The following is a 24,647-nucleotide window of genomic DNA, read 5'->3' as shown; positions in this document are numbered from 1 at the left end:
TTTTACTGAGAACTTATTGAGGCTGGTAGCCCTGCATGTGGTAGGGGGGCTGGAGATTCGTGATCCTTGAGGTCCCCTCCAGCCCTGGCCGTTCTATGATTGTCTGGATAGGTAAAACCCTGTGCATGCAAAGCTGATGGTTTGATTTAGATGGATACTGGGACATTGCCTAACTTTTACGTGCCCCTTTGAGGGATGTTTTGTTTTTGGCTGTCCTTTGGAGACTGCTCTATGACTTAATTGAGATAGCAAGTGTGTTTGGTATGCCATGCAGCACCTCCTGAGAGTGTCCTGCTTTAGGTTGGTACGTGTGATTCTGTGCTGTCCAGCGTCACTCTTGAAAGCAAAAGTCAAAACCACCATTGCTGACAAGTTTGACACTCAATCTAACTGTTCTGAACCAAAAATCTGTTAAACCTGGCTTCCAATGCTTAAGGTTTTATCACTCTTTGTAAAGTGAGTAATTCTGCGTTGTGATTCCTCAGACCAACCAAGAAGATCCTGGGGTCTGTGTTCAGCAGCAGCAGAACAGAAGAAATGCCACAGGGAAGAGGAGAAGGAAAAAGAGCAGTGAGCTGTAAAGAAGAAGCTACTGAGAGCTTCATGGTGCTGGTCTGGGAGGAGGATGATGAGTAGGTTTTATGTGTCTTAGGAGTATTTACATAGGGCTGATCAACGGTTCTCAAAGGAACTTTATCACAAAGCTACAGAGAACAGTTAATACCAAAAATAGTGCCTCATTCTATCAGGCTCCAACTTACAAATGCTTGAATTCAGCTTCCTTAATGGGCTTTTGACATTTTTTGTATTATTTTGCTATAAGTCTGAGTAATATTCCTCAAAGAGATTGTGTAACAGCAGCAAGGCTGGAAAGATTTAATTCAGCAAGACCTCATGCTGGAAAAGATCAGATTAATTTTTTAGCTTCTGGTCTTGCTGCAGAGCTTTCAGTATTTCATTGTCCTCATAGGAAGAGATTCCTGCAAAGTTCCAGGCATCCCCTTTTACTTTGCTCAGATGGACCAACCTCAGTCAGCCCGCTCAGCCATTAGGTCCCTGTCAGCTCTGCTCTCCTGATGGTTCTGTGGTGAATTCTGTTTGTTGGCAAGCCTCACCCAAAAATGGGCTTTACTATAGACTTTACCAAAACTGAACAGACTGGTTACTTCCATTCTCTTGAATTTGTGCTCCTGCCACTGGATAAAGTTGCCTTGGTTGTGACAACTTGATATTTATAATTTGCACTCAGTTTGTGATCCTCTCTATAGCTCCAAACCCTTCTTACAGAACATCTGCTCAGCAGTTGTTGGTGTATTTGTGCGAGTGGATTTTACCCTCTGAACAGAAAATCCTACATTGTTTCATTATTTCCCAGTGGTTTCCTATTTCTGCACTGACAGATCAGTGCCTTTTTGTGGGAATAATGTAGGTGATAGGACTCTCCTTTCCACATGTTAATGCTGAGGCTTGGCTCTCAGGTCCCACGAGCCCAGCAGTGCTCTGCAGCTCCCAGCCTGGGAGGGGAAGGGTGGCTGTAGCTTAGCCAGCTTTAAAAGCATCCCTTATGGCCGATAATTGTACATTCTTATTACTTTTGCAGCATTTGTCACTGCTGGCAATTCTGTTACTGTTAATTATTGTTATGGAAGACTTCATTTTGGAGCGTTCTCTGGGAGAATCACTGCTTCCCCAAATAAATGGATCTGCTTTTCTCGTGGGTCCTCTGCTGGGGATTTCTGCAAATGACCACCAAGGGGAAAAATAAGCAGAAAATGTACTCGTCTCCTTCCCTTTAATTGTGTTTTTGGTTAGGCATTAAAGATGGGGGGTGACTTTTTCAAAGCACTGCGTGTCTGAGTTCGTAGCCACCGCCAGCTCTCTGTTTTCAATCATGAACAGACCTGAAGGCCTCACCACAGCTCAGGTCCTGTCAGGTTGCACTTATTCTCAGCTGTGTTTGCAGGAAGGAATTCTTGACCAGAGTCTCCTCAGTTCTGAGATTTTAAAAACCACCAGAAGATCTCCAGGCTTACAGACGATTTCTGTTGCCCACCCCACCACTGAAGTTCAGGGCATTCAGAAGGGGAATGTTTGCCTGCAGGCTTGGAGGGAATCAAGTATTTTGTACATTTCAGAGCTTGACAATGAAGCATCCTTTTAGATATCCTATCTATGCAAATACGTTGGCTTTCAGCAGAGTGGATTTGTAAGCAACCCTATATACACGTAGTTATGAAATCAGCCTTTGAGTTACTTCAGTCTCTTCTAATTTTCTGCTTTTGCCAGAGCGAGTGTTTGGCATTTGCTGTAGTTTTTCTGATTCCCTGTGTGCCAACAGAGATGGGGCACTGGGATGAACGGGCATTGCTCTGATGTAGCACAGCCATCCCTTACATCTAAAGATAGATTTTTTTTTTTTATTTTAAAGTATTATTATTTCTCCCTAAGGTCAATGTCACATTACCAAGGCCTATAAGCAGCAAGCTTACGTTATTTTCGAATGTTGGCCTGATATTGTTGTTTTCAGTTTCCTGTATTTTCAATGGTTTTCCAGTTTATTAAAATTGAAGGTCACTGGATTGAAGGTGCTTGTTAAACGAGCATCTTAGAACCAAGCTCAAATGAATGTGACGTGTCAGCTTTGAAGTGCTACGCCTAGCAGATACTGTATAGCATTCCTATTAGTTACTCATTGGCTCGGAAGTCCTTAATTATCCTATCTTTTACAAATATAGTGAATATCACAGAATCACAGAATGGCCTGGGTTGGAAGGGACCTCAAGGATCTCCAACCCCCTGCCATAGGCAGGGCTGCCAACCTTTTTTTCCAAGTTTGTTGATAAATAAGTTATAGTTACAAATTATATAAATTATAAATCATATGAATAGTTACTTATTAAGTACTTTTAGCTTTTCTTTTGCACCCGTTTCCACTGGCTTTGCCTGCTGTGTCTCAGTGGTCCATTTTGTTACTCGGATATCCTTTCTAGCTGTGAATTTGTCACTAGTGCTTGTGTGCTCCCACATGAACTTTGTTTTTATGGTAGCTTATATCCTTACCATACCCTGTACTTTTTTTCCTTCTGTTTTTGCTTTAACATTGAACTAAACATAGGGTCGTGTTTGACCATCTGATACTTCATAAAGAGTCCCCTGCTTTTGCCTTGTGTCTGAATGAGACATGGGGAAATTCTAACACTGATCCACTTGTAGTTACACACCACTTGTGCAACAGAGGAGCTAATGTGTGCTGTTGAAGCACATAACTGATTGCAGCCCTCCTGTTTCCTAATGCTGTTGTTTGGCTACCAGCATGATCTTATAAGCAGCCGTCGCTTTTAGGCCAGTGGTTGCTTTTCATGCTGAGTGAAGGTACTTATCCTGGATTCAGTTCAGGACCATTTGTAAAGTTGTAACCTGGGCTGTTGAGACGAGGACACAATTCAGTGTTGGTACACTGACCCTGGGCACCGTGGAAAAGAAAATCTGAAGTTGCACGTTGAAGTGCTTTTCCTCTATTAGAGCCGTCCTGGGGTTTTGTTCCCACTTACTTTCCCTGCTGGGTGTTTTTGAAATGTCACTGCAGTTAACCCTTGGAAACCTCTGAAAATTGTTTTCTGTTCTATTTTTGCCTCTGAGCTTTTAGCTGCGTTAGGCAATATTTCTCCTTTTCTACCTCTTTCTGAGTGTGGTACTGTGCTCCCCTTCTCAATCCTGTCTTTATCCTATTTTGTCTTAGGGTAAGGAAGCAATTGCCATTTTTCTTTCTGTCCTAAAAGTGCACAGAAATCTATAAGCTCATTTCCATACCATGGTGGCAAAGCTTTAAAGCAGAACATTGTGCTCTGGGAACATGGAAGGCAGGACCCAAATGTCCAGGTGGTGAGAAGTTGTGGCATGCAGGCATCCCTTGGAAATGTCATTCCCTTCACAGCACTGTTGCTTCTTTTGTGTCCTACTGCTTGACCTGCAGCTGTTGTATTGTCTGGGTAGAAACCTCGTGATGTATTTTTCGTGAATTCTGGCTCGTATAAAATGGGTTTTCATTCATTAGATCTCCTCAGCAGAAGTTAATGTGTGCTTCCTTTGATCATGAAAGTAGGTAATGAGAGATTTGCATTAATTTTCATTTTCTCTGGTCAGCTTTATAAAGCTCCATTCAAAAACTCCAGTCCCAAATCAAAGCTGGAATGATTGTGGCTGCCACTGCATTTGGGGCCCACTGATGCACTCATGTCATAGCAGCCCTTTGGTTGGATTGATTGCATCCAGCTCCTGGGTACCGCTGAGAGGTGAGGGTGTGCAGAGAGCTTCCATGCTTTACCTTCTGGCTGTGCCATCCTGGCCATCTGCTGAGCCCCTGGCTCCCTGTCAAAAACACTGAAACAAAAAAACAACAAATGACCCTACTGTCTTACCACATGCAAACAACAACCCACCTCCTCATGTAAGTGCATTTTGTGTAAGTACTCTCTGTGTGTGTGGCTCTTTCAGCCTTCAGGAAGGCCGTTCTCCTTCCATTGAAGTTAGTACCAGGGGTATAAAGGAGCACAGGTTTCGTTTTCCAAACTCAGATCTGCTTTGTTTGTTGCACCCTGGTCTGCTTTGTTTGTGATTTTGGGATGTTACCCAGTTTCCACAGAAAAAGATGGGAATGCCTCAGTCATCCTCTCAAAATGTGCCTCACAGGGTAAATGTCAGGACATCCAATTTTGGCTTAGTTGCTTCATGCTGGCTAGGAGCATGGGAGGTGGAAATGTGGAAAATCCTGGCTGTTAATAATCTGGAAGCTACAAGTTGTTGAGAAACAGTTCTTATCACACTGAGTTCTGTTACCCCCCTCCAAGATCATGGAATCATAGAACTGCCTGGGTAGGAAGATACGTTATAGCTTGCCCAGTTCCAACCCCTGCTGTGAGCTGGTTGCCCCCCACCAGCTCAGGCTGCCCAGGACTCCATCCAGCCTGTCCCTGAGCACCTCCAGGGATGGGGCACCATGCTTTTCTGGGCAGCCTGTGCCAAATGGTGTAATAGCATAGTGTGCAGCTGAGGTTTTTCTTCAGGCCTTAATTCCTGGCCGTGCTCGCCTCCCTGCTCCTTCGCTCCTATCTCAGAGATGCAAAACCAAGGCTGAGCTTGGTTCTGGGCAGAGAGAATGCAAGTATTGAGGTGAGGGATGTGGTTTAGTGGGAAGTATTGGTGATAGGTGGGCAGTTGGACTGCATGAGCTTGGAGGTCTTTCCCAACCTTAGCGATTCTATAATTGTATGATCAGTGATCTGGTGCTGCTCTTGGTGCCTCCACCAGGACACTGCCATCCACCCAGGCCTCCAGCATGGCGCGGCGCCCTTGCATCTGGTGTGCAGAACTGAGGACGTGCGTTGGCACGGCTGTGGGATGGGATGAAGATGGCGGTGGGCTGCTGTGTGTCTGGAGCCCTGCTGTGCCCTCCGCTCCCTGCGCACGGCCGCACGTCTTCAGCTCGGTGTGCTTGGAGCTGTGCTGAGCACTGCTGACATTGGGCGCTTGTCTGCCTGCTGTGCGAATGTTTGGGGAGAGCTGAATGCGTGATTCTGTCTGTGCTCCTATTTGGATTTTGTTGGTGCCTTTGCATCACTTATCAAACACAAGCCTCCTATTGTTCTCCCTGCGGCTTCCTTCCAGTGCATGCTTATATTTCATTATCTTAATAATAATACCCAGGGTTTGAAATCCTCAAAAAAAAAAAAAAAAAAAAAAAAAGCACCAACCCGAGAGATAACAAACTCCTTTTCTGATTACTAAATGCACTTGATTCATAGAACAGATGGCTGCTATTCGATACGCTGCCGTCACCGAGCCGCGCGCAGGGGCAGCAGCTCGGCTCGGAGGCAGCGGAGGATGTCCTCGCCCGCTCCTTCCCCGGCATGGCAGCACTGATGCCATTTTCCCCCCAGCCCCAGCGATGCACAGCCTGCTCCTTGCATCCCCTCCCCGCCTTGCTGGCGTGGGGTTGCTGGGCTCGTGCTGCCCGGATCTGGCAGGCAGGAGGTGGCCGGCGGTGCCCGCACGGATTGGCTGCCCTCTGCTCCCCAGCCAGCTCCGCCGAATCTCCAAACAGCCCCATTTCCATCCATTCATGAATCTGTGACGTCAGCACGCTTCTGTGCTCCTTTGCAGCAGGCTGCAGGATTGTGTGGGTGGAATTTCCTTTTATTTTGCAACACTTCCTTTTTTATTTTTTTTTCCTTTTTTCTTTCTTTTTCTTTTTCTTTTTTTTTTTTGCCTTCCATCTTTTTAAAACCAGAAAATGGAGCATCACGTCGGCAACCTTCATCCTTGTGAGTATTTGGAGAAAAGGTCTGTTTTGAAGCGTGTGTGCTTGTGTCTGTGCTTGATGGGCAGCGCTCCCGTTTCGCCATTTATCTGGGAAGGACAGATGGATGTTGCATTTGTGATGTGATAGGGCTGAAAAATGATGCTGAGGGCAGAGAGGGATGGGGAAATGGGAAACCTGAATTCATCCATCCCCACGTTACAGATCTGGAGCTGCCCTGTCCTTTCGCTTGTCTGAGAGACATTTTTCAGTTACAATTCTGCACGTTATCTTCTTGTGCCCCCCTTTTAAAGGGGAAGCAGGGAAAGCGATAGAGATTGGATATGTGTGGAATATGCAGGGAATGTCATACTAGAAATGGCAATTCTGGTTTTTGTTTTGTTTCCTTTTTTTTTTTTTCCTCCCTTTTAGGCAATTGTGATGCTTTCCCATGTGGACTAATGAAATGCTTCTTCTGTTGTGTCACGGTAGTAAATAATTTAAATGCGTTTCTGAAGTGATGGAGAGATGTCTTTTTCTTTTTAGCAGCCTGTTAGGAATTTTCCCTTTATTACAGCAAGCAGCAGCTTGTGGCATCTGCGTGGCACCAGGAGCTCCCCCCTTTCCCCAATAAACCAGGAGCTGGGAGCAGCATTTGGGTTAAGGATCAGTTCACGGGGGCCAGATTTGTTGTATTCTTGCTCACCTGGATGAGGCATGATGTCATGTTTTCTCCCAGTGAAATGAGTGGAGCTGTTCTATGATTTTATTTTTGGAGCCTGGGGGGAGGTGTCTGTGCTGCAATATCTTAATCATAGCAAGCAGATAGCTCTGTTCGGTAAATGAAAAATGGGCTATTTTAGGTTGATCTGGGGAAAGATGACATCAGGTCTGTATGTTTGGATAGGTGGATTCTATCAATAGGCAGTCTGTTTCAACGAGAGAAGAACTCGTGAGCGCTGGTTTTGAGGGAGAATATGTAGAAATATTTGAGAAGAACAGAAGTGAAATGAGAGAGATTGAGCAGGTCTGGCTGCAGGTGTGGCCCTTCTCTCAACACCTGCTGTGCGATCACAGATATCCTGCAATTAAAGTTGTTAGTGGCGTGCAAGTTTCTGCTACTGTCCTTTTTGCTGCGTGGCTTTTTATTTCTAGGGCTGCGACCTTTTGAAGCTCCATTTCTGTAGCACAGTGCTGCTGTGAAACTCAAACACACGATGTTTTGGTGGAGCTGGTTGCCCCTGCTCTTGCACCGGTTTTGTTCCTGGGCCCTCTGGGTCTTTGTAAGCTGGAGCAGTGCTGTCACTCAGAGCTGTCTTTGTCCCCTGCTGCCTGATGGTTGCATCTATGGCCGGGATTCACTGTGACCCCCACGCCTGCAATTAGCCATCAGCTCCCAGTGCAGCGCATCTGGTGAGCATGCTCTGCTGTACGGTGTTAATGGGGGCACGTTTTCCTCCCTCTGCTTTTTTAACCTTCCTCTTTTGTATTCCATGCTAAGGAGTTGGTAAGTGCCTTATCTCTGATGGATCAGCAAATTGAGCCATGATTTGTTTGAGGATCTCTTCATAGGTAAGCGGTTTCACAATTGATAGTTATTAAAATAGGCACTGTTCTGAGAGGACAGGATAAAGGTTTTGCGCTGTTTTCTGTTGTGTTCTTTTTTTTTAATGACTGGGAGCAAATATGACAAGCTGTCTGAGCCTGGGGTTGTTTGGAATTGGTGCTTCTTTTGGGGCTTCCTCAAGTTCAGTTGTGGAAATAGTCATCACATTTTCCAAAATGGGAGAATCTTACAAGCTTTTATCTATCTATCTATATCTATCTCTATAAAAGAGAGGAACAGGTCTGACATCTGCCATATGGACAGATTGATGTTGGTGCAGGTTCTGCAGCCCTGCTGTTCAGGACAGGGTGGGCCAGGCAGTGCCCACAGCTATCTGCATCCAGCAGCTCCGCTGAGCTCCCACCTGAAGTTCCAGCTGTGGAGGAAGATTGCAGAGGGCTGCTTCTGCACATCACTGAATGAAAGTGAATAAATTGAGGCAAATGCTACCTCTGTGTTTGCAGAAAGGAGGTAGGAGTGGTACACTTCAGCAAGCCCTGGCCTGCTTAGGACACTTCTTTTCTCTCCTTATGCCCTGTGCTGGGGCTGGAGCTCCTGAACGATGCTCTTGCTGTGACACTTCAGCAAATCACTTTTGCTTCTTGCAGGGGAAAAGGGGGTGGGCAGTAAATATTTCACTGAAACCATGCACTGCTTTGGATTGGATAGCAAGCTGGCTGCCGTGGCAAGGTGGGCTGGAAGCAGAAACACTGTGTGTGCTTGCTGTCTCCCCTGTGAATACTTATTTTGACCTCTGTACTCTTCCCCTGTTTATAACCTTAACCAAAACGTTGCGTGCTAGAGTGGGCTTAAAGGCACTTGTGACAACTGGGAGTAGGCTGGGGTCAAGAAGGGGTTTTTCCATGGAAAGTGTGTGGTTCTGTAATCATCTCTCAGACCTGTGATATTGTCCCTGCTGTTTATAGAGCAGGGTAAGGGGTGCTGTGAGGAAAGAAAGGAGATGCAGACCCCCATGGGGTGTGGAGGGAAGCTGGGCTTCCTCCAGCAGCAGGACTGTGGAGTGCAGGCCTCGGAGTGGAGGTTTCCTTTGCTCCTGGGATGCTTGTCCTCTCCTGTCCCCAGCCCATTGCTTTGCAGCCTTCAGGTCTTGTGAAGGACACCGGAGGCAGTAATGAAGATGCACGGCTGGGAGCTTAGCCCTGGAATCTGGAACACCTGACCTCTGTCCTCACGGTCTGAGAAGATCCCCCTCCTTTGTCACAGCTACCTAGCAGGGTGAGCCAGGGGCTGGCGTTGCCTTGGAAGGTCCCTGCAGGATGCCAGGTGGCACACAGGGCCTGTACACTCTCCTCTGTGATTCTTCAGCCCGTGACATTGTGCGCTGTGTGTGCTGCCCTGATCGTGTTACCATCACAGACAGCTCTTGTGGCCGAAGAATAGGATCATACCTCTTGGGTGCTGCTGCAGCCCATACGCCGTGTCGGTAAGATGGGTTTAATAGAGGCTCCTGAGCAGGCCATTGTGCTCACTGCTCTGTTGAGGAGTAATCCTCTTTGCAGTGATGCTCACTGAGCGCAGCCTGGTGCTGCTGCTCCCCCTGGGAGCTGTCTGCTCCTCCAGGTGTGCTGCTCTCCCTGTTGGGTGCCAGCACTTGTAGTGGTGATGGATGGCCAAAGCTCTGCATGTGCCCCAGTATTTGTTTTGTTTTCATCTGCAGCTGTTTAGTTACCTTAATGCTGGGTATGAATCACATAAGCTGCTAGAGCTGAGGAGGCTGTGTATAGTTTTTATGTCAAAAATGCTTTGCAAATGTTGAATAATTCATATCTACTACAAAAATAATAATAACTATGTGAGTGAATTTACCTGAGACCGGGCTGATGTCTCACATGAATTCAAGTGAGAGTTTGATTCAGTCATAGGATTCCTGAAAATAGCACTTACATATTGATCTTCATCCTCGAAGATCTCTCAGACATTAATTAATCTTTACACTGCTCCTTGGAGGAAAATATGATGTTCCTGTTCTGTAAGGGAAATTACAAGGCACAGCCCATGGTAGTACTTGGAAATCTTAGTAGCTTCACGTGGCAATGCCGGGGAAGCCGTCAAGGGGTCTGTGAACTCTGAAGTTCTCCTGGCTTTTGTAGTTGTGAAATATTTGAATTTAAATCCTTTAATTTGTTACTGCTAATTAGTAATGTAATGTGGATCTTTAATGAGGTAGAGAAGTGCAAAATTCTAAAGGATGGGAAGAGGGAAATGGCCCTGAAACCTGTGACTGGCTTTTCAAAGGTGTTTTGTACCATCAAGGCAGCTATTAAGATAAAAGAGGTACATACAGCGTAAAGGCACGTCTAAATTTTGATCCAAGATGGCCTCCAGCAGTAATTCAGTGGTATTAAAGGCTAGCCAGTGTTTAGCCTGTTATGGCAGCTGGATGCTGCACAGCATCCTTGGAGAGCTTGTGACAGAGGGCATCAGTGGTCTGCTGGCTGTTGAAGCAGTGTACATGAAACTACTGGCCTTTGATGGATGCTCATAACTCAGGATGTGCAAGCAACCATAGACATTGGAAATGATAGAATTGTTAAGGTTAGAACAGACCTCTGAGATCCAACCATGAACCTGTCACCACTGTGCTTATTTGGTAAGGGAAAGAGGAGGGCTCTTTTAAGGGAAGGAGACTGTAGGGGCAGCAGATACGGTTTCATGGCACCACAGTGGGGTTAGAAACCCCTTTCCCATTTGCGCATATGGAATCCATGGGCATACAGAGTTAATTTCACATCATCGCATTCAGGTCATTGTAACAGCACAGAATGGGGTGGTCTCTCCTTTGCCAGCCCTTTTGCTGCCCCTCTGCCCTGTCCTCCAAGGGTGGCTGGCATCCTTTTTTCCAAAAACTGTCAGCCTCAATTTAGAACCACGGAGAAGGGCTGGCTGCTTTGCTATAGCAATATGTAGTACCAAAATCCTGCAGTGAATGTAAGAGTCATTATGCAACATCACTTATTTCCTGTGGCATCAGATTATGCAATTTCTGAGCAGAAGAATGCAAAGCCCTGGAAGAACACAGCAGCATTTTAGGAGATCCAAAAATACTTATACAGGATAGAGGAAGCATTTATGTATGTAGTGCTGAAAATACACAGTTATGTAAGCTGCTTATTTCATAAACCGTGCTTTGGGAAGCTGGCTAGCTAGCAGGTGAAACAGGAATCAATCTGGCTTCCACTGCAATCAGCTGGAGAGGTCTCCCTGAATACGAGGTGGGGGTGGAGGTTGGCTCTTTGTCTGCCTTGTTCACACAGGTGATTGTTTCCTTTGCTCCTCATGCCAAAAAACAGAAGTGGCCGCCTGGTTTCCTCTTCCGAATCAAGCACCTTCTGCACCCCCCAAATCTGTGACATTATGGTGGAGGAGTTCTTAGTTTAAATGTTTGTCTGGTGTCTGTGGAGTCTGTGCAGAGAGCCCAGTGCAGATGGACAGCCTGTGCAGTGGTCAGTCAGCAGAGATCTTTAAGGTGTAGAAATGCCCTGTTAAATTCCTTTGGAGACAAGAGAACTTGAGAAAAGAGGGTCTGGTTGATGCAACCGGTTGGGATTTTGATGTGATTGCTTACCAGAGGTTCTTCAGCTGAACAGCTATATAATACCAGGCACACCCTTTCACAGATAAATAATTGGCTGTGTGACATGAAATAAGAATGAGGATAAATAGAGTAAATGTAGAAGAATTTTCTGCTAAGAGCAGTTGTCAGCTGTGGGTTCTGGAGGGTGCACTCCTCATATTCCTTACACCTCTGTTTCTTATATGCATTTGGGATCATTCTAAACAAGAGCATCCACCAACAAAAGTAGGGCTCTCAGAGTAAGACCCAGTGGATCTAGAGTACCAGATGGATCTTGTAAACTTGGGTGATAAAATGGCAGTCCCATTTAGTGCTGTTTACATACAAATTTAATCTTAACATCCTGTATTAGGCTTTTTTTTTTTTTTTTGCTCAGGAATGAGATCTTAAGGATGTAAGAGACCTGTGGAAAGTTAGCTGAGCTCCTGGACCAGCATGTAAGGCAGCACTGGGGAAATGGTTGGGAAAGAAATGAACAACAGAAGCAGTCATTACATCACGGTACGTTTCTGTGGTGTGCCCACACTGGGGATTCTCAGTGCTGTTTTACTCCCCCGCCTCTCAGATGATAGAGGAGAAGTGGGAAAGGTGTAGAGAGGTGATCAGAGATGCAGAGCAACTTTCATGGGGTGTATGAGTGGGTGGAGTGGGATTTTCAGGCTTGGAAATAGATGTTGAGTGGAGGATGAGATGGTTCATGAAATGGCAGCAGGCATGAAGAAGATAAAGGGTTCAGGTGTCAGGGAAGAGCTGGCTGTTTGAGGAGAGTGATGAGCAGGTGGGGGGCTTGGTGCAAAGATACGTGGTGTTACCTTATGCAACACACTGTGAAGCTACAAACCTTCCTGCTGCAACATAGTGAATGCTGAAGTGTTCTTGTTTGAAAAATGGTTTGACACATTCATGCAGGAAAAAGGTGTTGTGGGCTATAGAGTGCAAAACCAGTCACTGTGTGTCGGTGTGCACCATGGGGAGACTGCCTGGGGAGTGCTAGGGGCATCTGCCTGCCTGCAGATCCCTGTCTTGGTTCTCAGCAGGAAGCAGAGATGGATAACTGTGTCATTCCCGTCTGGTCTGGGTCTTTTTGCTATGGTATGGTCTTGGTGCTGCTGCTTTGAACCCCGACAGGCTGAGCTGGAATATACGAGGTGCAAACCTCCAGCTGGCTCGAGGCACAGAACTCAAATGCAGTCATTCTGAATAATTCTTGGCTGGAATGCTGTACTATTTTTGTCGTTGTCAGAAAGAGTTCAGAGCAGAAAGCGAGGCAGAGTTGTCTTTCTCACTGATGCAGCGACAGACAAAAGGACATTACAACTGTAAAATCATTCTGCCAAAACGTTGAGCACCTATTTGGGAATAGACTGAGTATATTGAATAAAGGTGAACATTAATTAGCAGATGCAGGAGCTCAGGCTTGAGTTGTGATGGTACATGTGGCACAATTTCACATCCAGGTCTCACCTGCTTGATGCCCATGGCTATGTTAAATACTCTGCTAAGTGCTTAGTATGATTGTTGAGTTGTAAACCTAACACATGTAGCTCAGGAAATACCACGTCTGCCAACAGCAGATGTTGAGATGGCATTGAAATATTTACCAGGGAAAGGAATTAAAAGTGCACAGTCCGGCCTTGTTCTGCAGAAGTCATGGAATGTTTATCTGACAGCCAGAAATTGCAGGGAAAAGCACAGGAGACAAAAAAAAAACAACAAGAATGTGACAGCATTTCTGTTTACCCAGGTAAATCTGCTGCTTTCTTGTAGAGCAAGCAAGGGTACATGCATAAATGTGCTGAGATCAGAGCTGCTGCAGTGACAGTCAGGAAATCTCAGGTAGGTCAGATGAAGTGTTTTCAGCTGGTTTATCAGAAATTAGTGGTGTTTTGGCAAAGCCATCATTGCAGTACTTGAAAATAAGGCTAGGTTGTGGCTGGGAGTCCATGCAGATGTGAGGGATGGGATGTGTGTTGTGATCCAGGAGCTTCCTTGAAGGAACAGAGAGAGATTCATTCCTTCCTCCCCCAAAATAAACAGAAAACACCCAAATAAAAGCAACCACAAAGCTAATAAGCTGTTGCCTTGGGCTGGTTCATAGTTAGCTTAAAGCTTTGCAAGATCTTTAACAACAACAACAACAACAACAAAACTACTTTTTTTTTAGAGCTGGAGAAGTGAAAGCAAAGTAATTCTGTGTGAAGCATCAGGATATGCTTGGTGACATTGGGGTTGGACTCAGTGATCTCTAGAAGTCATTTCCAACTCCTACAATTTTGTGATTCTGTGATAGTTACCTTGCTGTACCTATTGCAGCCTGCAGAAAGTCATGCTGAGTACCAGAAAAATGCAGGGGAGCTGCAGTGTGTGGATATAAGTGGTGGTATGGGCAGGAGTCCCCTCTGACCTTCGGGTTTGCCCCGTGTCAGTCAGCTAGCTTCTGCCAGCTGCTCTTATTTAGTCCTTCAGTGTGCATCAGACAATTGCTTTCACTTAGCAGCCTGTACAAGACGTGTGTTTGGCTCGGCCATGTCTTCCAACCTGACCACTGCTTTGACACTGTCATAAATGTTCAACTTGTGCAGGTAGCTCTGTGCTGTGTGAGAACACTTACCAGAGGGAACACACGTATCAGGCATTGTGGAAGCATGTCTTGTGATAGCTGATTCACCCACCCCGTTGCTGCTTTGATTACTCTGTCACTTCTCTAATAGCTGTCAGCAGCAGTTCAGGCTGTTTGGAACGTTGAGGTGCTGCCTCATTCTTCCCAGAAGAGGGGTGCTTTGCCCTGCTTGTGTTTGGGCATGGGGAGGTGTTGCTGGGAGAAAAGCTGTGCCAGCAAATGGAATCACTAACAAGAAGTTGAGATTAGACAAAATTACTCTGAGCCTTAAATTCCTTTACAGACATAAAAACAAATTTGCCTGCTGCAGAGTGCATGAACTCATCAAAATAGCTTAAGTCAGAGGTTCTGCCTTGAAGTCTGCAGTTGCAGAAGCACTTTGTGAAATGTGAGTATCATCAGTATACGCACAACCCTCCTACACATGCACATGGCTCTCAGCTTTGGCTTGGAGGCTGCTACAGCAGAAGCATCCTTAGGATAGGAGAACACCACTTGCCTGTGTTCTTCAGTGTAGAAGCTAAAGAGGTACATATAGATTATAAACATCCCAAACATCCCTGCCTACATGGTGCTTATACAGTGGTGTGTGCTATAGAGTTGTGAAGTTGTGCAAGGAAAGCTGTTCTTTGTCTGCAAAGTCTCCACGAGCATTCTGAAGTCAGAAAACTGCATGCAGAGCTAACAGCAAAAGCCTGGCTCTTCTTAGCTAGTGTATTGTACATGTGAGGTTCTTTGGGACGTTACCACCTCTGTTCTTGTTTTGGCTCTTACTGTGGGGTTTCTTGCAGGTGAAATGAAGACTGTTTCATTCATACTGCTGAACACACTGTGTTACAGAGGGCAGATTCCTCTGTAGGGACACTGGTCACACTTTTACTTAAGGATTCACTTGTCCCTGTCAGGCTGCTGGGAGTCAGCGGTGCCCAGAAGTGCTGAGCTGGAGTTGGTTTGGAATTTATTTGAAATTCTGTTCGGGTTTGAAACTTCTCCCTTTCCTTCTTTGTATCAACAGCAAAATCTGTGATGGTATAACATCTATGAGCAGTAAGCATGCTGCTGCAGGCACCCTACAGCTCCCACACCGAGCAGGCAGTCATTGTAATGCTGCTCGTGGAGAGCTCTGGACTAACCAGCTCTGTACAAGGTTAGGTCAGCTCCTTTACTGGCATGGACTGTGGTGCAATTTCGGCCTCACTTCCTGTTTTGCATTCTCCTGAAGAATTATGCTTACAACCAGAGTGACATCATAGAATCACAGAATGGCCCAGGTTGGAAGGGACCTCAAGGATCATGAATCTCCAACCCCCTGCCACAGGCAGATCCACCAACTTCCACATTCAGTAACAGACCAGGCTGCCCAGGGCCCCATCCAACCTGGCCTTGGACACCTCCAGGGATGGGGGCATCCACAGCCTCTCTGGGCAGCTGTTCCAGCACCTCACCACTCTCATGGTACAGAACTTCCTTCTGACAGAGCCTTGATGTGTACCCTTATGATCAGGTGGAAATACAGGGAAGAGGAGGCAATGTAGAACAGTCTCCTGGCTGTTCCCATTCACTGCTTTTCCTGCTGAAGTGGAAATGAAGCACAGGGCATGAGCTTTTCATACAAGTTCTTATCTTTCATCTCTGTAATGACCTCATCTTGAGAAATTATGGCTCTGAGCTGTTCCCTCTTGATTGGCTGTGTGCACCTGGCCACCTCGTTCTTCCTTTCAGAGCCTGTTTGCAGAGCTCAGGACTTTGCACCCACTGTAACTGATCTTACCTCTTAACAAAGTAGTTTCTTTCACTGCTGTTTTTCCCCCTGTTAATTTTATATGCAATATAAAAGTGGACTTTGTTCTGTTCCAGGCTGCATGTGCCTAATGACTTGTGATGCAAGGTCAGAGGCTGGCATTTCAGAGGTGGCTCTGCCCAAGGAAGGCACTGGCTAATCAGCAGCCAGTGCAGCATGGGGTGACCTGGGCTGTCCCTCAGGAAGGGTGACACAGAGCTGGCTTGTGGAAATAGGGCTTGTAGTGGATTGTGTAGCAAATAGGAGATGGGAGGGCCTTGAAAAAGGGGCACTGTCTCTGAGTGTGCATGCAGATTAAATTGAAGGACTATGATGGTCACCACTTGTGCTGGAGGGGAGCAGGTACCAACCATCCCTCAGTGGGTTCAGAACACTGTGTCATAGAATCACAGAACTGTAGGGATTGGAGGGGACCTCTGGAGATCCCTCAGTTCAACCCGCTGCTCAAGCAGGTTCCCTATGGTATGTCGTACAGAAAGGTGTCCAGATAGGGCTGCAATATCCCCAGAGAAAGAAACTCCTCCACCACTCTGGGCAGCCTGTTCCAGTGCTTTGTCACGCTGTCAGTAAAGAAGTTCTTCCTCGTTCTTTGTTTTTCTAATGCCTCATCTCAGGGGTTTGCAGAGGAATCCTGGGTTTGTGAGCTGCACCAGAGCCATTGATGGCACTTGACTGTAGCTGGGCAAAGCCTGGGGATCAGCTTCAGTCTGATGAAAGCTGTGCTGTGAGGTGGCACAGTTCTGACCTTTGGATGTGTGTGGCACTATTGGTGCATGTTCTCCAGGACACTGAGAGTACCGTGTGAGCAGGGGTTCTGCAGGAAGAATTTATTTGCTTCTTTCAGGGCAGTCCTTGTTTATGAAGCATCAACAGTTGTCTGGTATGGCTGGTTAACCTTGTTAATTATCAGCTTCCCTCTTCAAAAGTGCACGTAGTGAAAATACTTGGATGAAAATTTGAGAGTTGTTCCTTTTGCTCTCGTTGCAGGTACTGGCTCCATACATCACCTCTGAATTGCCCTGTTCTCTAAGTTCCAGCTCAGCCCATCTCCTTGATGCACACTCACGGCATCATGGCCAGTACTCAGGATCGCCTGAGCTTGTCTTCCTCTCCAAACTCCATCAGCAAAGCTTTCTGTGAGGATAAAGACTTTGGCAGGCTACACGATGAACGTGGGCCTAGTGGAAGCCACCCGTCCCCCGAGCTCATAGAGGATATGCGTGAGAAAGGCTTGCTGCAGTCAGACCTCATGGACAACGTGAGCAGCCCGGTCACTGCAGCCGTGCTGACCAGCATCAGTGAGGACTCTAGGGACCAATTTGAGAACAGCGTGCTGCAGCTGCGAGAGCAGGATGAATCTGAAACGGCCATTCCTCAGGGCAACAGGAGCACTATGGATGGAGAGAGCAACAGCGGGGCGGACGATGTTAAAGTGCAGTTCAACAGATCAGGCAGTGGGAGCGGTGGGTTTCTGGAGGGACTTTTTGGCTGTCTCAGGCCTGTGTGGAACATCATAGGCAAGGCGTACTCCACGGACTACAAGCTGCAGCAGCAAGGTAAGTGGGGAAGCAGGCCCTCATTTCTTCTGGGACAGTGTGTGAAGATGAGGAAAGAAATCTGGGGCTTTTCCCAGCTTTGTGTGTGTGACTTGCCCCTGTAATAGGTTTGTAAAAAGTAATCTTGTACCTCACTTGCTGTTAGTGTCAAAGGCTGCCAGGGATGGAGTCAAAAACAATTGCATGTTCTAAACCAGGCTGTTGGACTGCTGTGACAAAGTCTGAATCTGAACCAGGTATTTTTTGTAAGTGAGGGTCAGAAGAACTGTGACAAACATGGGGTTGCACCAACTGCTTTGTTTCTGCGGCTTCCCTGTGCCCGATGAACTTGACATAGGCATTTCTACTGCTGTGTGTGCATGAGGGCTGTCTCCAGTTGGCTGCCAAATGGCAGTATTTCTTCTCTGTGGGCACATTACATTAAAAAAATATACAATAAATGTAATTTGGGAGTGGGACATGTCCCAAACGATTGCATACATTTATCCTTAGGGGCTGCTGAAAGCTTAAGAGTCAATTATGCCATGCCTTTGGTGTCCAATTTCTCCCCTGGAATAGGGGGAGGAAAGTGGCAGATGGGAAAAGAACAAGCTGTCACTGGAATTAAGGAGCTGAAATGGGTGAGGTGTCTGCTCATTGAGAATGGGAACAGCCTGACCATCGCTACGGAGTGGTAGAAATCTCCTGCGTTGCTGTGGTCATGACTCAGTTTTAATTAAATGATTTTCTCGTCTAGACAAGTTATAGGATCATTTAGTCAGAAAACCCAGCAGTGGTTCCTAAAACCCTGGTTTGGTTGGGGAATGGTTCCTAAGGTGAGGTATGAGCACTGTTAAGCAGCGTTTTGGGTGAATCTGGCTTGAAATAAATGTAGAGCTTCTTTCAAGAGTCAGTCATTTCAGTTCTGAATTCCAAGCAGTGAAACCTCTGCAGAATGGCAGCAGCCCCTGTGTGTCAGACCTGTGTGCTGAGCAGAGGTTTCTTTGCATTTGAAATCCCTTCTACAAACCTGTTATGTCCAGCTGGAGTAAACTCAGAACGTCACACCTGCTTATAATAAATAACCAATAAAACTGGTGTGTGGTGAGGTTTAGAAGAGACAGGGGCTGGCTGCGTCGTGCCGTGTAGGGGTGAGCGAGCTGCCAGGCAGCCCCATGGCATCCAGAGGGGAGTGCTACCACCCTGTCAGCATTGTGCTGCCTGGTTTGTGTGCTTGATGTGAAGTTGAAGCTTTCAGAGGAGATGACATTGTTTTGTTTATGTATCACTGTCACACTGCGTGTGTATGTAAAAAGCAACAACACAACACGATCCAGTTTTACATCACAATTACCATTACAAGGCCTAACGTATGTGTATTGCTTTTGAATGAATATATATAATGTATTGTTTCCAGCTCCTGATTTTTCTCATTCTGTTTTGTTTGCACAGAAATGAGGTGTATGGATCTTTATGGTATTTAGAGCAAGAAACTGGTTTCTCTGTGCAACCCTTACTACTGACAACTGCTATTTCAGATTGCACTGCTGCATGAGTGTGACATTGCAGGTTCATCTTGATTCCCCAGCTCTGTGCAGTGCTTCTGCAAAGCCATGCTGCAGAAGGGCATGGCTGCTTCCAGCCATGGCAGGTCAGAGCCGCAGATCAGTGGATGCCCTGCAACCTGTAATCCCCACTGGATGCTTCTTTGGGAAGCAGCTTTGATATAGCCACAGATGTGGCAGTATGAGGATTGCTTTGGGTCTGCTGTGTGTGGCCTGTATGGTTCAGCTGTGTCCACAAAGTTTTCATTGCCACAAGGAAGAGTGAGATGATATTTCTGCTGCTGTCCAGAGATAAACATGAAGCGGATTTTTGGCTAAAACTTGAGGATTTTGTCATACTCTGACATTCACATTTATGCCGAGAGGCCACAGCCTAAAGTTGTTTAGGGGAGGTTGGAGGTGGTGGGATCACTGTCCCTGGAAGTGTTCCAGGACTGTGGAGATGTGGCACTGAGGGACGTGGGCGCTGTGGGGTGAGTTAATGACTGCACTTGGGGGTCTCAGAGGTTTTTTCCAACCTTAATGATTCAATGAATTCATGGTTCTGTTTTCCAAACAATCTCATTCTGCTTACTGCAACCACATTTGTACTCTCCTTCAGCTGCATACAAGCCCCCAGTTGGTGACGGATGGCAGGAGGGCAGAGGCTGTAGTGCTCCTTGTTTGGAGCAGGGGCTGCAGGAGCATTGCTGGCCCTTGGAGCAGCAGGGAGATGCTGGGGCAGCCTTTCCTTCCCCTGGGAGCTCGTTTGCAGCCTTGGGCTGCTGCCTCAGGTCTGCGTCCAGATGATCTGTCCCCTGCTTTAGGGCAGTGGGGCGTTGTGCTGCTTCCAATTGCTTTCTCCTGAGCTACCTGGTTACACTGTGCTGATTTTTGGCAAGTGAGGTGCTTTATGCTGTCTTCTTGTGAGTGTTACCAAGCAGAACACTGCCTGGTGCCAGTGCTGGCAAGCATCAAAAATTTGCTTCCAATAGATAGGCTGCATGGCTTGGGTTGTGCCTCCCTTGCTTCCCTTGGGATACAGATTACAATCATTCTGCTCCAGCGGTTCTTAATCGCCTTAGAAACACAAACTCTTGCATAATTCCTACCATTATTACACTTTATTTTATTGAGAGGTGTCCCACAGGTTCAGTTAGGCCCAGAGAAGATAGGAACACAAACCATTCCGTGCTGGTAGCACAGTGCATTGCCTCCCTGCTGCTGGAAGCCTCAGCTGATAACACTTGTTTTTGTATACCTATTTTTAATACTGACCCGTGTCAGCCTGTTGTCCTTAGAGGTGGCTCCTGGGAGCAGCAGGGAACACATACATAACACTATATATATATGTATATATGTGTATTTATATATATATATATATGTTTAATTGGTAGGTTTGGGTTGTAGTTGGTGCAGACCAATATGTTCTACTGCATGTAGTCCAGTGCTGTTCTCCAGCAGTCTCAGCCTCCCTGGGAATCATCAGTGCTTGTTGTGTTATGGGAAATGTGGACATGGCTGTCCCAAAATGTAGCCGTGTTCCATGCACTGAGAGGATTTTTGGGGACTTCTGTCTTACTGTATTCAAAAGGAGCTATATACAAGATGGAGACCAACTTTTTATATGGTCTGATAGTGATAGGACAAGGGGGAATGGATTTAAACTACAAGAGGGGAAATTTCTATTAGATGTTAGGAAGAAATTCTTTACTCAGAGGGTGGTGAGGTGCTGGCACCTGGAGAAGTGTGGCTGCCCCATCTCTGGAGGTGCTCAGGGCCAGGCTGGATGGGGCCCTGGGCAGCCTGAGCTGATGGGGGGCAGCCAGCCCACAGCAGGGGTTGGACTGGGTGGGCTGTAAGATCCCTTCCAACCCAACCGTTCTGTGATTACAGATGACACTGAGACCACGTGAGCTCCTGGGGCTTAGCAGTCTGCTTACCTATTGCAGCTCACAAATGAGGGTGCAGAAGAGAAGTGAGTGACAGCACTGTGTGCTTTGTCCAGGAAAGGCAGTGTCCTTGTGTGGGAGGGAATGACTATGTCAGTATGAAGGAACAGTTTCAGTGTTGCCCGTGTCAATACGTTATTCACCAGCAAACACAAAACAGCAGCTGTATTTGCCTCTTCTTCCAGCAACAAGGTGACTGACAGGTAGAAATACATCTCTATGAAATACTGTTTTTCTTACTGAAAGAACTCCTTATTGAAGTCCTAGTTGTTCACTGAAGAACAGTTGCTGTAGAAATACTTGAATGCCCTGTGACCAGGACAGTGGTAGCAGTGTATTTCGCACACTGGTTTACAGTAGACCTGTGTCTGTGAAGCAACACGTGCTGAGAATTGAGCTTTGCCTGCAGAGTCAAAGGGAGTTTTTGCTGTAGGTGAGCACTGGTGTAGAGCTCAGTGGGCAGAGCCAGGTGCTGGACTGGGTCTCCTTTGCTGTACCCTCAGCAGAAGGCACTGCTAGGGCTGATTGCTGCAGGGAAGGCTGTCAGGTCAGTCCCAAGGAGCCTTGGGGACATCCATTCCCCTCAGTGGTGCCACTGTCCCACTGCAGCTGGATGTTGCTACCTGATGGATCTGACAGACACCTTTCTTTTATTTCAGAAATCAGTGTGTTCACCGCTGCTTTGGTTGCTAAATAATTCATTCTCTAAATGACAGCATTTATTGAGTTGCAGGAAATGAATTATTGCTTGCCTTTCATCTCAGTGTCTGAGGGATGTTGTGGTAGTTTCAAGGTGACTTGCAGACAGCACAGCTTTCTGTTCTGCAGTTCTTTAAGCAGCTTAAACAGCACTGCTGGACCATGCTGGCCACATCCAGATAACAGTGTGCAGTACCAAAAGGAGCAGCCCTATAAGCTTTATGTGCTTGTCTGACAACTGCTATGCACACTGTTGGTGCAGGAGAGACCTGTTTCTGTGAGTGGTGGTGGTTAACACGCTTTGTGTTGGGTAGCTCTGTAGGGATTGGTCTGGATTTTACAACCTGCTGCTTCTGGCTTGCTTTATTTACTGTTTTTGCTCATCTTCTTTTTCTGGTGTCAGTTATGAACATTGTATGTTTCTCATCACCTCTGTTTTTCAGTGGAGTCATGTGATTAATAACAGATACCATCACCCTTTAGTTTTGGAGCAGAGGAACTGTTCCCTAAAGTGCCACCCCACTCTGCTAAGTGGCTGCTGCCTGCTTCATCCATGTGGCTTACCCAGAGTTAGCTGTAGGGGAGTTGAGAAGAAACAGTCTGGGGACAGCCAGAGAGGAGCTGGAGGAAAGAGCTGCCAGGGCTGAGCATCTCAGTGCTGAGAGATGCCATCTCCCACCCACGGAAAATCCACCTTGAGATACAGTAGGGGAAGTGGAAGGTGCTGTCTTGGTGTGATCTTATAGCAGAATGTTTTTTGTGGTCCTTCTCCTTTGCCTGTGCCTAGATACGTGGGAGGTCCCGTTTGAGGAGATCTCGGAGCTGCAGTGGCTGGGCAGTGGTGCACAGGGAGCCGTCTTCTTGGGCAAGTTCCGAGCTGAGGAGGTGGCCATCAAGAAAGTGAGAGACCAGAATGAAACAGATATCAAGCACCTGCGGAAACTCAAACACCCCAACATCATCGCCTTCAAGTAAGTGGTGGAGCTTGTGAGAAACATACCAGTACTACCTATGTCTGGGGAGAGCTGTGTGCGTGTGTGCCCTGGGCAAGTTTGTGGTTTCAGGAACCAAGTTAGGCTGGCTGTAGGGCACAATGCATGGTTATTCTTTGCTTCCTTTCTCAAATCATTGTTGTGAAAAGAAAACTATGGCCACCGTCCTTACCCAGCGCTGCACTTTGCATGCAGGCTTGCAAAATGCCCATTGGGAACTCTGAAACTACAGAGGTAGGAAATTGAAGGAAACCTACTGTTGTCATCTTGTTCTGTGCAGACTGTGGAGAAAGCATTTGCCCTCCCTGCATGATTAGGAGAGCTGTTAGCATGGCATTGCCCTGGTGGGGTAGGCAGGTTGCTCTCCTGCCCCTTCGTTGCCGCCTTTAAGAGTTGCTCTGGGACTCATGCTCTCCTGATCCTCACTAGTTGTGTGCTTCCTTTGACAGGGGAGTCTGCACACAAGCCCCATGCTACTGTATTATCATGGAGTATTGTGCACATGGGCAACTCTACGAAGTCTTGCGAGCGGGGCGGAAAGTCACTCCTCGGCTGCTTGTGGATTGGTCCACTGGGATTGCTAGTGGGATGAATTATCTGCACCTTCACAAAATCATCCATCGAGACCTCAAGTCACCAAAGTAAGTCTCCAGCTGTTAAACATGCTCCAGCTGTGATTTTACTACAGGTATTTCTTCTTCTGTTAGCCCGTGACAAGACTGGGATGGTGATAGGACAAAGGGGGAATGGTTTTAAACTGAGACAGGGAGGTTTAGGTTGGATATTAGGAGGAAGTTTTTCAGCCAGAGGGTGGTGAGGCACTGGAACAGGTTGCCCAAGGAGGCTGTGGATGCCCCATCCCTGCAGGCCTTCAAGGCCAGGCTGGATGTGGCTCTGGGCAGCCTGGGCTGCTGGTTGGTGACCTGCACACAGCAGGGGAGTTGAAACTAGATGGCCACTGTGGTCCTTTTCAACCCAGGCCATTCTGTGATTCTATGAATACTTCAAAATGTTTTACATTCCGAGTTTGCAGAGGTGGGGCTTTACTAAAAATTGGACAAGGACCCAAATATAGGGAATTTTTGGTGCCTTGTTAACTTGTAATTTTATTAAGATTGGTGTTTTGTTTTTTTTTCACTTGTAGAACTTAGAGTAGTTGAGGCACAAAAACCAACTGCCCTAAAGGAAATGAGTGCTGTCACCAATGAAAATGCACCGTGTTTGTCCTTGTACTGTGATCACAAACAGCCTGCCCTCATCAGTTGGTCATGTTCATTAAGAGGAAATTGACTCCCAGTGGCTGCCAGTGCAAGAGAATTTACAAGATGCTGATTTCTTTTTTCTTTTTTTTCAGTGTTTTAGTTACACACACGGATGCAGTTAAAATCTCAGATTTTGGTACATCTAAAGAACTCAGTGATAAAAGTACCAAAATGTCTTTTGCGGGAACTGTGGCTTGGATGGCCCCCGAGGTGATACGCAATGAGCCTGTTTCTGAAAAAGTGGACATCTGGTGAGTAGGAGAATTGTTTTAACTGAGCATCTTCACCTTCTGTTTAACCAGTTGGTTTTCCTAGTACCTGTATATTCAGCACTCTTTTCTGTCCTAAGGAATGCTCCTTTGTGGACTACTTTCTCCTTCCGTCTCGTGCCCTGAACTGTTACTGAACTGTGGGCTGTGGCAGATGCCATGCAGATGTCATACTATTAACAATGCTTGAGGGAGAACTGAGCCTTAAAGCTCCTTTGGGATGACTGCACAGGTTTTGGGGTCTTCATGGGAACTGCATCTCAGTTTCTACCTTCTTTCTGCACATTTAACAGCGGTAGCCAGGACAAATCTCCCTGTTTTACAGCCACGATATTTGTTTCAGCAGGCTACAGCAGACCCAGCTTTTCTGGGAGACACTCTTGGGTTGTTTTGGAAAGAAAACACATCCACTGTTTGCCTCCTGTCTTCCCTTTGAATCACAGGTTCCTTGGAAGGAGTGCTGCAGTACTTCTGCCC

General features: G+C 46.6%; 1 protein-coding gene across 6 annotated transcripts in view; it reads left to right on the top strand.

Moving 5' to 3' along the window:
- Window positions 1-24,647, top strand: part of MAP3K13 (mitogen-activated protein kinase kinase kinase 13) — a 70,210-nt gene that overhangs the window by 30,310 nt on the left and 15,253 nt on the right. For all 6 annotated transcript variants that reach the window (XM_042878302.1, XM_042878300.1, XM_042878305.1 and 3 more), the window contains 4 exons: window positions 16,905-17,473; window positions 22,435-22,618; window positions 23,089-23,280; window positions 23,994-24,152. In XM_042878302.1, the coding sequence (XP_042734236.1) occupies window positions 16,972-17,473; window positions 22,435-22,618; window positions 23,089-23,280; window positions 23,994-24,152 (1,037 nt within the window). In that variant the 5' untranslated portion in view covers window positions 16,905-16,971. The remainder of the gene's footprint in view (window positions 1-16,904; window positions 17,474-22,434; window positions 22,619-23,088; window positions 23,281-23,993; window positions 24,153-24,647) is intronic.

This window comes from Lagopus leucura, unplaced genomic scaffold (genome assembly GCF_019238085.1).
Source record: "Lagopus leucura isolate 7727_CA_CO unplaced genomic scaffold, USGS_WTPT01 Super-Scaffold_100021, whole genome shotgun sequence".
In the NCBI taxonomy this organism is placed as follows: domain Eukaryota; kingdom Metazoa; phylum Chordata; class Aves; order Galliformes; family Phasianidae; genus Lagopus; species Lagopus leucura.
This window is presented reverse-complemented; position numbering and strand designations above follow the sequence as displayed.